The 17,404-nt window shown below is 43.3% G+C and overlaps 1 protein-coding gene across 2 annotated transcripts in view; it reads left to right on the forward strand.

Moving 5' to 3' along the window:
• Positions 1-12,619: 12,619 nt before the first annotated feature.
• FBXL5 (F-box and leucine rich repeat protein 5) overlaps positions 12,620-17,404 on the forward strand; it is a 43,376-nt gene continuing 38,591 nt past the window's right edge. The window contains exon 1 of one of the 2 annotated variants that reach the window (XM_070948915.1): positions 12,620-12,754. In XM_070948915.1, coding sequence (XP_070805016.1) covers positions 12,671-12,754 — 84 coding nt within the window. In that variant the 5' untranslated portion in view covers positions 12,620-12,670. Of the gene's footprint in view, positions 12,836-17,404 lie in introns of both variants that reach the window. The other variant, XM_070948914.1, reaches the window with a different exon arrangement.

Here is a 17,404-nt window from a genome sequence, read left to right on the forward strand (position 1 = left end):
GTGGAGAAGGGGGAAGCAGACCCCAGGGGGGAGGCCGAAGAGACAGCCTGCGGGGGAGAGGAAGAGTTTGAGGAGGGAACATCCCAGGCTTCGGCAGCTCGAGGAAGAGATGCAGCCGGCCAGAGGACCCCAGCCCTGCAGGCCCCCCCCCCGCAGACGTAAAAAGCCAAAAATCCCCCCCTTCCTGGGAAGTTTGATGGAAATCCTAAAACCTTGGGATTTTTCCTGACCCAAGTGTGGAACCACATGCAGGATTGGGGGGAGGACTACGAAACGGATGCGGCTAAAGTCAGAAGCGTTGCGAATGCCCTAGAGGGAGTGGCGGCTGAGTGGATGGTAGTTCTCCACAATAACAACTCCCTCCTGCTGAGAAATTACAACCAGTTCATGAGGGCCCTTAGAAGACGTTTTGAAGACCATTTAGCTGAACGAAAGGCGAGACTCAGAATGAAGAGCATTCAGCAGGGTCGGAGGCCGGTGGCAGAGTATATCCAAGAGTTTCGTGAACTGGCACCTTATATGACAGGCTGGTCAGAGATGGCTCTTTTGGAGAGTTTCAAGGATGGATTGAATGATGAGATATATCGAGATTGCAGGAGCATGGGGGTCCCCGATGATTTGGATAGATGGTACATAGTAGCTGAGGATGTGGAGATCGAGCTGAAACGGAGCGAACTCCGAGGAAGGCGGATGGGGGACCAGTCATCCTCTTTCTACCGTAAGGGGGCGGCCAAGATGACTGGCGGGAAGACCGAATTCAAACCCAAGTCAAAGCCCTTCACCTGTTTCAAATGTGGGAAGGAGGGTCACCGGGCGGCCGAATGTTTCTCCAAACCACCGCCAAAAGCCACCGGGGCCAGCCAAAAGAAAAGCGATAAAATACCCGCCAAAACCCGCGGCACCGCCCTGAAAGGAGAAGTCGTTGAGTTCACTCCCCGGAACCAGCATGAGTTGGGAACTCCGACCAACGATGACGACAGCGAGACGGACTCCGACTCGGACACCGATGAACGGGTGAGTCACACGGAAGAACCCTTACTCATCCCCGTAGAAGTAAGGGTGCCCTCCACAGGAACTCACGCGCAATTGTTAGCCCTGTTGGACTCGGGGTGCACTAGGTGCATAATTAGCCCCAAAGTAGTGGAGGAAATGGGACTGAGACTGAAAACTTTAAAAAGACCCATTGCATTTTGTCAATTAGATGGGTCGATTGCAGGAGGGGGCCCAGCTAGTTTTATGACCGAACCCCTTGAACTACAGTTGGGGAGTCATATAGAGAAGCTCAGTTTTATCGTAGCACCTGGCATGGAAAGGCCCCTGATTCTAGGACTGCCCTGGCTTCGTAAATGGAACCCACGAGTAAATTGGAAAACGGGGGTCCTGCGCATCCGTACGGCAGAACCAACTCCAGAAAAGGAAGGCCCCTCCCTAAGGGACGACATAAGACCAGAAGGGGCCGCAGTAGCCATTAACTATATTGAGGGAGAAGAGAAAATTCCGAAGGAATATTGGGACCTCAAGGAAGTGTTTAGTGAAAAAGCGTCTGATACTCTGCCTCCCCACAGGGCCACTGACTGCACCATTGAAAAACTCCCAGGGGTGAAGCTTCCCAAACCAAAAATATACCCCATGACACCTCGAGAATTGGAGGAATTGCGGAATTTTATTGACAAAAACTTAGAACGGGGATTTATCGAATGAGCCAAACCCAAGGTAGCAGCACCAGTAATGTTCCGTGAAAAGAAAGATGGATCCTTCAGATTAGTTGTTGATTATAGAAACATGAACGCCATTTGCGTGGAAAATGTCTATCCCCTCCCACTTATGAAGGACATGTTGGCCCATTTAGGAAAGGGAAAATTTTTTACCAAACTTGATTTAAGAGAGGCATACTACCGAGTGAGAATAAAAGAGGGAGATGAATGGAAGACAGCATTTAATTGCCCACTGGGGTGTTTCCAATTTAGAGTACTCCCTTTTGGACTACAGGGGGCCCCGGCCGTGTTCATGCAGTTGATCAACGAAGTGTTGCATGAGCATCTATATAAGGGGGTGTTGGTCTATTTGGACAATATTCTAATTTATTCTGACAACATGGCCGACCATATAAGATTGGTTCGAGCGGTCTTGAATAAACTCAGAGCAGCTGAACTCTATGCCAAACTTTCTAAATGTGAATTCCATCAAGACAAAATCGACTATCTTGGATATCGTATATCGCATGAGGGAATAGAGATGGACCCGGAAAAGGTCCGGGCAGTAATGGAATGGGCCGCACCACGCACCCGTAAACAGTTACAGAGTTTCTTAGGGTTTGCTAACTTTTATAGACAATTTATCCCCCCTTTCGCAAAAATCAAAATTGGATCAAAATTGTATGTTCCGACCACATTAAGACCAACCGTATTGAAATATGCGCATGATGCCAAAGCCGGCGCACACCTTGCGTTTGTCAAAACCTTACATCTTGTTAAGAGACAGTTTTGGTGGCCTGCACTAAAAAAGGACATGCAGCTATTTTTCCAATACAGGCAATACAAACATTTTGGACAATTTCCCTCCCACCAGACAGACATCAAAGGTGTTCAGAACTTGCTGTGCCAGCCATTCTCAAATACAATCCTTACATGAGTACATTAGACTGATTACTATATAAATGAGACAAGAAAAAAAACCTTACAATGAATTTTCACCCCCCCCCCCCGCATAGTCTTTCCAGCTGTCTTCTGGGGATTGAAAAGTCTTTTGGTCTTTACTTGTCCATCTCAGGGTCATTTCTTTCATATCTGCTGGGTGACATGCTTGGTGGTAAGGCTGGTCAGTCAGGCTTGGGAAGGTCTGCTCCACTCTGGTTGCTGTGATGACTTTCAGTGGAGGCTGGATTCAAACCCAATTCCTGGTTCAAACAGATGGAAGGTCTCCTCTGGAGGCAGCACGTGGATCCATGTGCTCTGCTTTCACAGGTTGTAGAGTCATTTGTGCAGGGCTGAAAGACATTAGAACAGGGTCCCCCTCCCCCCTTTTGTGAGTAATCTTCCCAGGAAAGGCATTGTAACAGGATTAGAGACGAGGGAGGTAGATATCTTGCAGGCAGAGTTTGAAAAGAAACAACAACACATCAATATTGCAGTTACTAAACAGATAATGCAGTTTCAACAAAATGGAGACACAACAGATGAGAAAGAAAAAACTGGATTCACAAACTTTGGGAAAGAATTGAAATGTATAACCATTTAAACAAATACAGTGAGTGCAAGACTGATTTTTCCCCCGTAAATGAACTTAAAACATTTCCTCATAAACTTGGGTTGTCACTTTAAGATACAGAGAGGGAAGGAGAAAAAAAAATAGAAATAAAATGAAAAGTTCTCTTTACTCTGTTCTTGTTGGCCAGACAAACACAGGGCAAAGGCTTTTTTTTTTCTCTCTCCCCAATTTTTCATTGCTTCAACTTTTTATTTCCCCTAACAATTTAAAATTCTTGTCTCTAGGGATCAGATACATTTTACAGTTACAATTACCTCGAGGGTGCACAAAGACTTAAGACACACACACATAAAACAAGGACAAAGAGAGGAAAACAGAACTCTGAGATTTACACACACACTGATCATTCCCGTCATAAATGTCAGTTAAATTAGGGAAGGCACAAATCTTAACAAGCATACCACATGGTTGCATAGAAGACAGAGAAAGAGACAAACAAACAAAAACCTCAACATTCCTATTTATACATTTCCCTTTTCTTTTAAGTACCTTTATTTAGCCAAATTTGTCTCCCGGTATTACCTCTTATCAGAGCCCATTTTCTACACAATTTCCTAGCTTTCCTTTTTGCTCATGCCAGGTAACACTGGCGTCTGCCTGGCGTCCCAGGCCACAATCAACTCTTCCAGGGAATTTCCTGTCACTCACAAGCTGCAGTTTCCCATGATCCTTGAAATGTAAGGTTCACTTTGGCTCAGCCAGACTACCCTTAACCTCCTCCGGTTTTCAGAAAAAAAAAAAATCTGGGAAGGACTTCGATTCCCTCACGAAGTACGGGCCACCTTCCTAGTTAGGGAATTCATCTAGGTTTTCAGATCAAAAGGGATCTGGGAGGACCTGGCTGCCCCTATAGCTAGTACTAGCATCTCCATGTGTATACACATATACCAGGGTTGCTCTCTTGAAATACACCGGAGACTTCCTTATTTCCTTTTATTGCCCTTTTCACTTTTGCTCAATGTTTGCTTGGCTTCCATTCCCTTTAAACACAAAGTCCCACATTCGGCGACACCCCCCCTTCCTTTCTCTATCCTACCGGTCACGGCTCGGTGGAGCTAGCGGTAGGCAGAGGTGCGGCTAGAGGTTGCTCAGAGGTGAAATCAGACTGTTTTCGGGTGGAATCCCACACACACACACACTTCCTCCTTCCCTAACAGAAGGTCCTGTGCTCTGGCTGAAAGTAAAGCAGGCTCTTTGCTGCAATGTGACAAAATGAGGCAGAGAGAGATTTCTTTTTCTTTTTCCTCACCAAAAAAGGTAGGTGCAAACAATGGGAAATTTAGGGCAAAAGAAGAGAGTTCAAGATTTTAAAACACAAAAGAAAAAAAGCTCTATTTAACTAGGGAATTGTAATAATTGAGATAGTAGTAATTGTATATTGTGTTGAAAGCAGAAATGGTTAAGTTGTGGTTTGGAGGAATATATGGGGGAAATTATTTGGTTTATTATTATTGGTAAATATAATTAATTGATTTGTAAGAAATTGGATTGCATGGAAATAATTGAAATATTCATGTTCATATTGATTAATATACAAAAAGATAGTTATATAACCAATTGATTTATATAAAAATGTTGAATTTGTATTAAACAACTGTAATATTACATAATTAACCAAAGTGAGGATGGATATAAAAATAGATGACAATGGGAAGGAGTATAATATAGAATAGAAGGGAAAAATTGAATTTTATTTTATTTATTTATTTATTTTTCAAACTTCTATACCGCCCTTCTCCTTTCGGACTCAGGGAAGTGAACAGCCAAGAGAAAAAACATTTATACACAAAAGTTAAAAATAAATGTAAAATAATTAAATAAATTTGGCCCGTAATTTAAAACTTTTTTTTTATTGCAAAAGTTTTACAATTACATTTTCACCCCATTTCCCCCCCCAACCCACCCTGTAGTCCCCACTCTAACCCCCCCAACCCCCCTAACCCTCCCCCCTGACTTCCACAGAATATAATCCCATCAAAATCCCCTTTTTATAAAACCTGAACCCCTCAAACCCCCTTATAATTTTTTCATCTTCAAAAAATTCATACATTTCTATTTTTATATAACACTTTCAATGAAAAGCTATTTGATACTTCCTGGTTTGATATTTGTTCTGCACATAATCTATCCATTTTTTCCATTCCCATTCATAAGTCTCTTGTGAGCGATCTTTTAAATATGTTAAAATCTTCACCATCTCTGCAAAACTGGCCATCTTCAAAGTCCATTCTTCAATAGTGGGCAAAGCTTCGTTTTTCCAATATTTACCTATCAATAATCTCGCTGCTGTTATCATATACAATATCAACTTAGTTTCATCCAATGTAAAACCCTTTACTATACCCAATAAAAACAATTGTGGAGAAAATTGAATTTTTTTCTTCAAAACATTCTGCATAACCCACCATATTTTTATCCAAAAAGCCTTAACTTTCTTACAGTTCCACCAAACATGGTAATATGTAGCATCTAAACAATCACATCTCCAACATTTTGGCTGAACATTAGGATACATACAAGATAATTTCTTGGGATCTAAATGCCATCTGTAAAACATTTTATAAAAGTTTTCCCTCAAATTCTGCGATTGTGTAAATTTAACATTCTGAACCCAGCATCACTGGTTCTGCAAAATTCTGTGCCCACTTAATCATGCAATCTTTAACCAATTCAGTTTCTGAATCCCTTTCTAACAAAACATTATATAACCTTTTAATATGCATTGGACCTTTCTCTTTTATATGTCTAACCAATTCTTCCTCATGTACCATTATACCAGTTTTTTGGTCCTCTTTCCATCTCAATTGAAGTTGATTATACTGTAACCAAGTTAGATTAATCCCTTCGTCCAACAGTGTCTCTAATGTCTTCAGTTGCCATCTGCCCGCATCTGTAAAAAGAACCTCTTTATATAAAAACCCCCCGAGTGACATTATATTTGTATTCCACATAATATGACCAAGATCCAGCCATAGCGGTATTTTGTAATCCCATTTGAGTCGGTGCTTCTTCCAAACTCTCATCAAAGAGTCTCTAAGTATATGGCTTTTAAATACTTTATCCACTTTGTTTTCATAAAACAAGTAAGCATGCCATCCAAATTCAAGATCAAAACTTTCTATATTCAATATTCCAGTCTTTTTCCTTCCAAACCAATCGCTTGCTTGAGTCAAAGCTGCTGCTTCATAATATAACTGTAGGTTTGGAAGTTTAAGACCTCCCCTTTCTGGAACATCTTGCATAATTTTCAATTTCACTCTTGGTTTTTTCTCGTTCCAGACGAACTTATTCACTCCACTTTGCCACTCTTTCAGTTGTTTATCACTTTTAAGCACCGGAATCATTTGAAACAAAAAAAGAAATCTTGGCAAAATGTTCATCTTAACTGCCGCTATTCTTCCAAGTAAAGACAGCTGCAGTTTTTTCCAAGTCTCCATATCTTTCTGTACATCTCGCCACAACACCTCGTAATTATTTTGAAACAGTTTCATATTTGATTCTGCAACCTGAACTCCTAGATATTTAACCTTTGGAACAATCTCAAAACCTGCCCTCCTTTCAAGTTCGTATTTTCGATCTTGTGTCATATTTTTAACTATCATCTTAGTTTTTTTCTGGTTCAATCTAAAACCTGATACTGTGCCATAGTCTTGTATAATGTCTTTCATTTGGATTATTGATTCCATCGGCTGTGTTAGGGTAACAACCAGATCATCTGCAAATGCCCTTATTCTATAGTCCTCTTGCCTTATCACTATACCTTTCAAAATATTCGAGTCCCGTATTGTATTCAACAAGACTTCTAGTGTTAAAATAAATAACAATGGGGATAACGGACAACCTTGTCTTGTTCCTTTTTCAATATTAAAGTCTGTTGTCAAACTTCCATTAATAATAATCTGTGCCTTTTGCTCTTGATAAATTGCTGAAACCGCCTGTATAAATTGATCCCCAAAGTTCATCTTTTTTAAAGTCTTTAATAGAAAATTCCAGTCCACTCTATCAAAGGCCTTCTCCGCATCCAAGAAAACCAGCACTGCAGGGATCTGTTTATTCTTCTCAAGATATTCCAATAAATCTATCACTTGCCTTACATTGTCCTTCATATATCTACCCTCTATAAATCCTGCTTGATCATCGTGAATCACCTCTTGAATTACTGGCATCAACCTCTTGGCTACTACTTTTGCATAAATTTTATAATCATTATTCAGAAGAGATATTGGTCTGTAGTTCTCCGGTTTTTTAGGACCTACTTGCTCTTTTGGTATCAAAGAAATGTAAGCTGTTTTCCATGATGGGGGTATTTTACCCCCTTGTTACAAAATAAGTCTCTAAGTTGTTCTACCATTTCTGCTTGCAAAGTTTTATAATACACTGCAGTCAAGCCATCCGTTCCAGGAGCTTTAGCTGTTTTCAGTTGTTTAATTGCTGCAATTATCTCCTCAACTGTTATAGGATAATTCATTCTTTCCTTTTGTTGGTTAGTAATTTTTGTGACTCTTTTATTTTCTAAGTATTTTTCTATAAGTCCATTCTGTATATCATCTGTAGCATATAATTTAGTATAATAATCTACAAAAACTTCTTTAATTAATTTTTGTTGAAAAATTTCTTTCCCTCCAATATCAATAGTCAATAGTCCGCATACTCTGCTTCTTCCTTAATGTATAGGCCAGCCATCTGCCCGGTTTATTGGCATTACAAAATGTATTATGCTTTGCATATTGTAAATTTGTTGCAGCTTGTTCCGCCATAAGCATTTGAAATTGATCTTTCAAAAGTTTTATAGCACCACGTATTCTTTCATCTGTTGGATTTTTAATAAGTAACTGTTCTTTTTTCTTTATTTCTACTTCGATTTCAGATCTTTTCTTTTGTCTATTCAATTTGTGTTTAGAGTTCATATGAATGAGTACCCCTCTCATATACGCTTTACTCGCATCCCACACAATTTCGATAGGGGTACCCTTATTCAAATTAATTTCAAAAAATTCTTTCATCTGCTTTTTAAGTTCTATTATATTTTTTTCATATCTGAACAAATTTTCATTTAGTCTCCATGATCTTCTCTCAGTCTTTCCAGTCTCAATTTCTATCCATACTGGACTATGATCAGATAGAGTTCTTGGAAAGATTTTAGTTCTTTTTGTTTTAACAAGTAGATCATTTGATAATAAAATGAAATCAATCCTTGAAAAAGATCTATGTCTATCAGAGAAAAAAGTATAATCCAAGTCTTTTGAGTTATATATTCTCCACACATCTTTTAATTCCAAATCTTCTTTCATATCAAAAAAAGTTTGTGGTAGTCTAATCCTTGACTTCGCCAGACTCTTTTTATCTAGTTTAGAATCAATCACTCCATTCCAGTCTCCCATAATCAAAATAGATCTATAATCCCATTGCAATATTTTGGTATGCAAAGTTTTATAAAAGTGATCCTGTTGTTGGTTAGGAGCATAAATTCTAATCACAAGAATTTGGCCATATACAGTGTACAGTTCAATTGCTACAAACCTACCACCTTCATCTGCTTCTATAAGTTTAGCTGATAGTCTTTTATTTATGTAAATAACCACACCATTCTTTTTTTCCAAGTTTGAAGCTATAAAATGTGTTCCTAATTTTGAATTTATCAAATATTTTTGATCTTGTGTTCTGACATGAGTTTCTTGTAAACAAATTATATCATTATTAAATTGTCTCAAATATGTAAATATCTTCTTCCTTTTCTGTGGTGAGTTCAATCCATTCACATTCCAAGATAAAAACTTAACGGTCATGTATACCTTTTTGAAGTGACGAGCAGAATTGCCGGATATCTTCCGAAACCTTCAGCTTTGCTCCCCCCATGGCTTCACTTTGTTGTGTAGTACTCTTGACTCCTTTTTTGTATTGTTGTGCCTTAGCTCTTTCTTGTAATTGTTTTTCTTTGAGTTGTTTAGAAACTGCACGAGTTATTCGCTGGTCTTTAGCTTCAGCCATACGAGCTAGGTCCAAGGCCACATCTCTTGTAGTCAAAATTGGAGAAGATTCTAACAGGGGCTCCTCCAGATAACCTCCTGCAGCACCCTGTGCTTCCATTGGCTCTGATACAACCTGCTTAGGCTGCTCTCCCAACTCTTGCTGTGATTGCTTCTCCTTATCACTCTCCTTTATCTCCAACACAGTAGATGTACGCGGGGATGGTGGTCTCTCCAGAACAGTATAATAAAAATTTTCCGCCTTTTCAACAGTATTCAATCGATGTCTTTCTCCATTGTACTTCAGGATTATACCAGTTGGAGCATCCCACCAAAATGGAATCTCTAATTTTTTTAATTCATTTACTAAAAAACCAAAGTCCTTTCTATCTTTCAGAATCTTTGGCGGTAGTTCTTTGTAAATTCCAATTTGAGTTCCCTCCACTTGGACAGAAGAAAGAAAAGATTTTTGCAAAATATCATTTCTCATTCTTCTATCTGTGAAATATATCACCACATCTCTAGGCTTTGTCTGGCCACCCACGAGTTCACTCTGTAAATTTTGTCTATTTTGTAAAAAATCTCTTCAGAATTGATTTTTAACAACACAGCCAAAGCATCAGCACAAACCTGTCTCAAGTCTTGTCAATCATTCTCCTTAATACCTCTAAGTCTTATAGCAAATTCCATTGACTGGAATTGCATCATCGTAATTTCATTTTTGACTCTCTGCATTTTATTATCCACATCAGAAATTTTAAAATCAGTATCCTTTATTTTGACATTCACTTCTGATTTAAATTCTTCCAATTTAGAGTCCACTTTAATAATAATTTCTGACAAGCCAGAGACCACATTTGATAATTTATCAGTCACCTTGCCATAATTCTCTTTCACCAACTTTTTCATTTCAATAATTTCCTGCTTGATTTCCTGCTGATATTTTTGGAATTTATCATCCATTTCCTGTTGAGATTTTTGGAAATTATCATCCAGAGCCTGAGTAATAATTTTTTTTAAACTTTCAAAATCAAAATCTGTTTTCTGACTCTGCTCTTCAGGCTTGTGTGTGGGGGATCCCCCCCCTGCTGCCTTTTTTCTTTTCCACCACAAAGTCCTCTAAAAAAGTCCCCCAGTTTTAGTCAAGTTAAAAATAGAATTAAACTAAAGCGAGCTCAGGCTTATTTTAAAAAGGATTTTTTCTCCTCTTCTCCTGTTTGCTTGCTACAAGCAGCGCAACATTGTAGCTTGTTAAAATAGCTTCACAAAATCACTCTCCCTTTCAGCTTGTTAACGCTGGAGCGGTGCCATCTTTTCAAGCCGCTTCCGCTCGCTCTAATTTTTACTAGATCAGAAAGTCACGAAAAAAGGAATGATACTTGCAGTTTCTTGGTTTAAAGGCTCAGGTTGTTTTGTCCGCTAGTTAGTAAAGTTGATTCAATCAGTTTTAAGTGTTTGCTGCAGCCGGCTTGCTCTGCTCAAGCGGAGTCGTCCCACGCCGTCCGGAGTCTCCGCAAGTTGAAAGGGAGCCACGCCTGTTTCCTCCCCAGTAGCAAACTTCTGAGGGCTCACAGGGGCTCAACCTGCGCCTTGCTTATTCTCTCCTTCAAATCCTTCAGATTCTGGAGTTTTCAAGCCGCTTCTGACCATCGAAGCGGCTCTACAAACGGCGGGGCTGGCAGTCCTTAGAAAGGGACTGTCTTCACCGGAGGCTAGCAAATCGGAAGTCTGTAATTTAAAACTTTTCAATTAAAGTCCATATCAAATTTTAAAACCAGCCGTAAAATTAGGACAGCTCGGCTAACTGAAAAAAATAGGTTTTTAGGGCCCGACGAAAAGTCCGGAGGTCAGAGATCACTCGTATCTCTGGGGGTAGATTGTTACAGAGGGTAGGTGCCACCACAGAGAAGGCTCTCCCCCTGGGGGTCGCCAGCCAACATTGTCTGGCCGACGGCACCCTGAAGAGGCCCTCTCTGTGGGAGTGAACTGGCCGGTGGGAGGCAATTGGTGGCAGAAGGCGGTCCCGTAAGTACCCCGGCCCTAAGCCATGGAGCGCTTTAAAGGTGATCACCAACACCTTGAAGTGCACCCGGAAGTCCACCGGAAGCCAATGCAGCTCGCGCAGGAGAGGAGTCATATGGGAGCGCCCCGTCGCTCCCATAATCCCCTGCGCGGCCGCATTCTGCACCAGTTGGAGCCTCCAGGTGTACCCCAAGGGGAGCCCCATGTAGAAAGCGTTACAATAGTCCAGACGAGAAGTGACGAGTGCTTGAGTGACCGTACATAGGGAGTCCCGATCCAGAAAGGGGCGCAACTGGCGTATCAGGCAAACCTGATAAAAAGCCCCCCTGGCCACGGCTGTCATAGAGATTAAGATTAGAGATGAGAATGAAAGGTAATATTAGTTTTTTTTTTTAAAAATAGATGAGGAATTAATATGGCAAAAAAGAAATATAGAAATTGTAAATTTAATTGAAATGACTAAACAGTTTAAATTTGTGAACCAGACAAATACTCTGTTCAAAAAATATACATTGTATGTTTTTATGTGTCTAAAAAATAAAAAAAAACTTTAAAAAAACAACCAAAAAAGGTAGGTGCGTCTTATACTCCGAAAAATACGGTAAGCACTGGCTGCAGCTCCTCCCTGCTGATTGACAAAATGTATTTCTCATCTCTTGATAACTAAGAAAGAACTGGCATTTTTCACTGTAAAAAAAGGCTGAGGCTCTGCTTTGTATTACACCCCACACCATTTCTGTCCTTTTGGAATTAAAACTGTGGAAAATAGAGTCTTAAGATATTTTTGCATAGACAGATGCTGAAGTCAAAACAGAACCTTATAGCACTCCATAAATCAAAAAAGGGAACGGGGGGGGGCATCAATCGATTATAGCAATCCATCAATTACTTTATTAGAGTTGGGACCCAACATGCAGATTAGAAAAAATTAAATGGGAGATTTTAAAAACGGAGGAAAATCACTGGGAGGTCAAAATCTACACATCTTAAACAGTTGGCAAGGTTGAAAAACACTCTTCTTTATGCGTGACACAGGACAGCCGCCCCCCACACCCCAGCCATTGCAAATTGCATAACTGGCCATTCATAATTTAGGCTTCACGTCTGCCAGAAGGCCATGTTAAGTCTCTTGCAAAGCTGCCACCAGGCTGAAGAAGCGTATTTATTAGGATGTTACACGATGCAAGACACTCGCTTCTTAGCTGTACAAAATGCCTGAAAAGGTCCACTTCTCTGCCAGGAAACACCTCTCTAGGTAAAAGGCGCTCGCCTCCCTCCACGTGACGGGGAGAGTGCGGGGTGGGATCGGAGCTTGCTCCGCCTCCACTAGTGGCGCGTGCGCAAAGCAGGTCATCTGTGCTCGTCGCTGGAGCGCGGCTGAGGGAGCGAACGTCGCTCTCTATGGGGGAGAGAAGATGGCTCCCTTCCCGGAGGAGGTGGATGTTTTCACCGCCCCGCACTGGCGGATGAAGCAGCTCGTCGGGCTCTACTGTGACAAGGTAGGGAAGGGGCTGAGGGGCGTCGTTGGAGCCGCCGCCGCGACACACCCCCGCGTCTCGGCCTCAGCCGGCGGAATGGAGGTACTGCGCCTGCGCACAAAAGGGGAGAACCCTGCGATTGCGCACTTGGGTTGCTGTCTTGTGCGCAACGTACTTCTCCCTCTTTTTGCTTTTCTGCTTTTAGAGATGTTGATTTTTTTTTCTTTTAATCCAGGAATAAAAGATCTATTTTCCTGTGGGGGGAATAACTGGCCCAAGGTCTCTGGGTTCCCCCTCCTTGCCCATCTCTTTGTTGTCGGTGTTTCTCAACTCCACAAATTGGAAGACGTGAACGTCAGCTCCCTGGCTAGATGATTGTGGGAAGTGGCAATAGCAATATCACTTAGACTTATATACCACTTCATAGTGCTTTACAGCAATTTCTAAGCGGTTTACAGAGTCAGCATATTGCCCCCAACAATCTGGCACCTCATTTTACCGATCTCAGAAGAATGGAATGCTGAGTCAACCTACTATTGAAGTCCACCCATCTTCAATTTGCTAAGATTAAGACAGCCCTTTAAGGAGCTGAAGGTCTAAAGCTATAGCTGCCTGGTGAGGTAGTCCAAGTCAGACCCAGAGGCATTCTGAAGAGGTTGCTTCCCTCACTTACCAGTCGCTGCCTTATAAACCTTCTGAATGTGAGAGATGTCTCTTTCTAAATTGCTAATACTGCCATATTTTTCATCAAGACTTCAGAATCATCTTGTTGCTGAGGCCTAAGATAAAGACATTATTTTATCATACAGACCTGGACTTAGCAGCAGCTGCAGTCAAAACCAGCTCTGAGCCCTGTCTGTGTGAACCTTGGGCGGGACTGGGATAACACAGTGTTCATCATTACAATAAAAACAGCGATCACGGTTCATAAATTTAATATGTAGACTAGGAATCTATCTGGTTGAATCAATCTGGTGGTAACTGCTGCTTTTATGTTTTTCCAAATATTTGTTTTAAAAAGGCATGGACATGAAAACTAATCATTTGAGATCACATGCTGCTGGCATACAAATGAACAGATTAGACATTTATATTTGCTGTTCCCAACCATAAATTTCTGAGCTAATGAAAGTTTCAGGAGTCTGAAAGACAATCCAGGATGGCAGAAAATTGGACTGTTGGAAAAATATGTGTAATTGAAATGTTGTTTGGCACAAGTATTAGATACAAAACAGGATGATTCAACTGAATATGAATAGGAGTCAAGCATTTAATGGATTTTTTCTCCTGGTCTCTGTCACTTTTTGCTGCAAGTACTAATGACCTTGAGCCTAAAGTTTTTATCATTTTTCAAGACCTTGATTGAATGCAGAAGTTGGAAGAACAGAACAAGAGCAATCCTCTGAAATCTGTGGCTGTAATTAATACACAACACATGAAAAATGATCGCTTGATTATTGTCAATTAAAATCAATTTGCAAAGCTAGAAATTAAACATTTGGACAGATACAAATTGGAAAAATTAAAGATCTATTTCATGATCTACAAAGGAGTTTCAGGTTTGAGTGAAAAAAAATCAAAGCACTGTCTTTTATACAATCTCTTTGCAGGTGAAAATAATGCAACATATTTGTATCATAATCAAGTTTGTCTTAATGAAGTAGACTGTAGCCTGAGAAAAGTTATATTCTAAGGCCGTGTTGGCGAACCTATGGCACGCGTGCCGGAAGTGGCACGTAGAGCCATGTCGCCGGCACGCGTGGCATCGCCCATTCTTCTTCCAGGTTTCCAGGGCACGCATGCGCAACAGCCAGCTAGTCTACTGGTTACTGGTGTGCATGCGTGTGCAACGTTCAGCTGGCCTTAATGTCTTAGTGCGCATGCGCACCGGCCATGCCGTCATTGCCCGCATGCAGCCCCGGGACTCCGCCCTTTGCCAGCCAGGAGTGCTGCCGCCAGTCGCTCCCGTGCACCCAGCTGCCTGCCTGCCTCGTCACTGCCACCATGAGGAAAGGCCCCGAAGTTGTGCTGCCTGGAATCCATGTGGTCTGCTGCAGGGGGAGGCCAGATATGGCTGGCTGGATGTTGCCTGGAGCTGAGCTCAAGGCTGGCAGGAGGAAGAATATTGCCTCTTAGCTGTCTCGAACTGTCTGCTGCCGCAGCCTGCCACCATCCCCTCTCCCCTGCCAGGAAAGCGGCTGTGCGAGAACCGCTGCCGCCAAGGGCGAGGGGGCAGTGGTGGCTAGGATGGGCGGTCCGGGTCTTCCCTGTCTCCCCGCCTGAGCAGACTTCTAGCATAGCCCCAGGCGTCCAGAGGGAGGAAGGGAGGGAGAGAGGGAAGCCCCCGCCTGCTGCTCCTGCCACCGCCACCCCCCTTGCCCCCAGCAAGAACGGTTGTTGTGCTGCCGCTTCTCCGGCAGCACCAGGAGCAACTGCCGGGGCAGAGAGGACGGGGGCAGGCTGTGGTGGCAGGCTGTTCTCGCTGGGTAACAGACAGGCTGCTCTTGGAGCAGGCAGGAGAAGGAGAAGCCACCAGCGGGGAGGCAAGCTGCCCCAGGAGGACTGGAGGAGAGCGCAGCTCCTCACTCATGGAGATCCACTGGTGGGGAAATGATTGCGGAAAACGGTAAGAAATGTGTAAGCCAGGAAGCGGCCATGCACCCTCGTAGGAGAGGGTTGAACGTTCATTCCAGTAAAGGTTTGTGCAACACTCTCTGGCAAGGGAGCATGACCGCTTCCTGGTCAGCGCACCTCTTACCGCGCCCACTTCCCAATCGGTAGATCTCCATGAGTGAGAAGCTGCGCTCTCCTCCAGTCCTCCTGGGGCAGCTCGCCTCCCCGCTGGCAGCTTCTCCTTCTCCTTGCTGCTCCAGGAGAAGCCTGAGACTCAGCTTTCCTTGGCAAAGTGCTTCATCATTGCAACGCAGGGAACACGCGCGGCGCCGGGGATCCGTGCAACTACTATCCCACCCCTTGGCCATGCCGCGAGGCTCCAACTCGAGGAGGAGACGGAGGAAGGAGGGGTCCAAATGGCAGCTACCTGAAGCAAGCTGCAGCGCGATTATGCAGGGCGGTTGGAGAAGCGGCAGAAATAGCCAGGGCTGGGCTTTCAGCTTGCTTGAGGTAGCCGCCCCCCACTTTCCCCGCCCCCCTCTTCCTCCGTCTTCTCCTTGAGTTGGAGCTTCAGCGGGTAAGCAACGCTGCCTCTGCCGTGAGGAACTTTGGAAAGAGAGGCCGGGGGCAGGCTGTAGCCGTTCTCACCAGCTAAGAGACAGGCTGCTCGCACAGTCTGCCCCCGCCCTCTCCAAAGTTCCCCACAGCAGAGGCAGCGTTGCTTACCCGCTGAAAGCCCAGCCCTGGCTGCTATTTCTGCCACTTCTCCAACTGCCCTGCATAATCGCACTGCAGCTTGCTTCAGGTAGCTGCCATTTGGACCTCCCCCACTTCCTCCGTCTTCTCCTCCTTGAGTTGAAGCCTCGCGGCGTGGCCGAGGCTGAGGAGGGGTGGGATAGTAGCTGCACAGATCCCCCGGTGCCGTGCGTGTTCCCTGCGCTGCAATGATGAAGCGCTTTGCCAAGGAAAGCTGAGTCTCAGGCTTCTCCTGGAGCAGCAAGGAGAAGGAGAAGCTGCCAACGGGGAGGCGAGCTGCCCCAGGAGGACCGGAGGAGAGCGCAGCTTCTCACTCATGGAGATCTACCGGTTGGGAAGTGGGCGCGGTAAGAGGTGCGCTGTCCAGGAAACGGTCATGCTCCCTTGCCAGAGAGGGTTGCACAAACCTTTACTGGAGTGAACGTACAACCCTCTTCTGCCAGGGAGCATGACCGCTTCCTGGCTCACGCATTTCTTACCGCTTTCCGCAACCATTTCCCCAACGGTAGATCTCCATGAGTGAGGAGCTGCGTTCTCCTCCAGTCCTCCTGGGGCAGTACGAGAACCGCTCTTGCTGGGGGCAAGGGGGGTGGCGGTGGCAAGAGCAGCAGGCCAGGGCTTCCCTCCGGAGGCCTGGGGCTATGCCAGAAGTCTTATCGGGCGGGGAGACAGGGAAGCCCCGGACTGCCCTCAAAATAACGACTTTCCAGGCCCAAAATGTTGGGCGCAGCGCAGGGAGGGTCATGTGCGCATGCGCATGTGGGAGGGTTCGCATTGCATTATGGGCGCTGGCACGCACAGGAGCTGTTGCGCGCGCACATACACACTTCTGGCACGCCACGAGAAAAAGGTTCGCCATCACTGTTCTAAGGGTTTGTTTTTCTTCAAGGTGATAAAGGATTATTTTGTTTTGCATTTACAGATTAACTTGGTTAAGCAGATAATGTTCTGTTACAATGTATTTTAACAATGTTATATTAGCAAGATGTTAGGTGTTTATACATGACTTTAAATATAAGTAATAGCACTTATTTATTTACTTATTCAGAGGAGGTGTGAGTCTACATTTTAATCTGTAATACAAAACAAGGATTACCAGACATTCCACATGTATTGACTTGTATTTTAAAAGAAAATAATGAAAGGCACAAAGTAAATTCCAGATATTAGATCTTTGAAAGAGTCATAGAAACTTAAGTTAGTTTACTGTGGCAATACCAAAGTATGCTTAAAGTTAGAAATGTGGTGGAAAATAGTACCACATAATTTTTAGGAAAAAATATTTAGGCATGGTGAGAGAAA

This window comes from Pituophis catenifer, unplaced genomic scaffold, assembly GCF_029215685.1.
Source record: "Pituophis catenifer annectens isolate HBS135680 unplaced genomic scaffold, rPitCat1.0.hap2 SCAF_8, whole genome shotgun sequence".
Lineage (NCBI taxonomy): Eukaryota > Metazoa > Chordata > Lepidosauria > Squamata > Colubridae > Pituophis > Pituophis catenifer.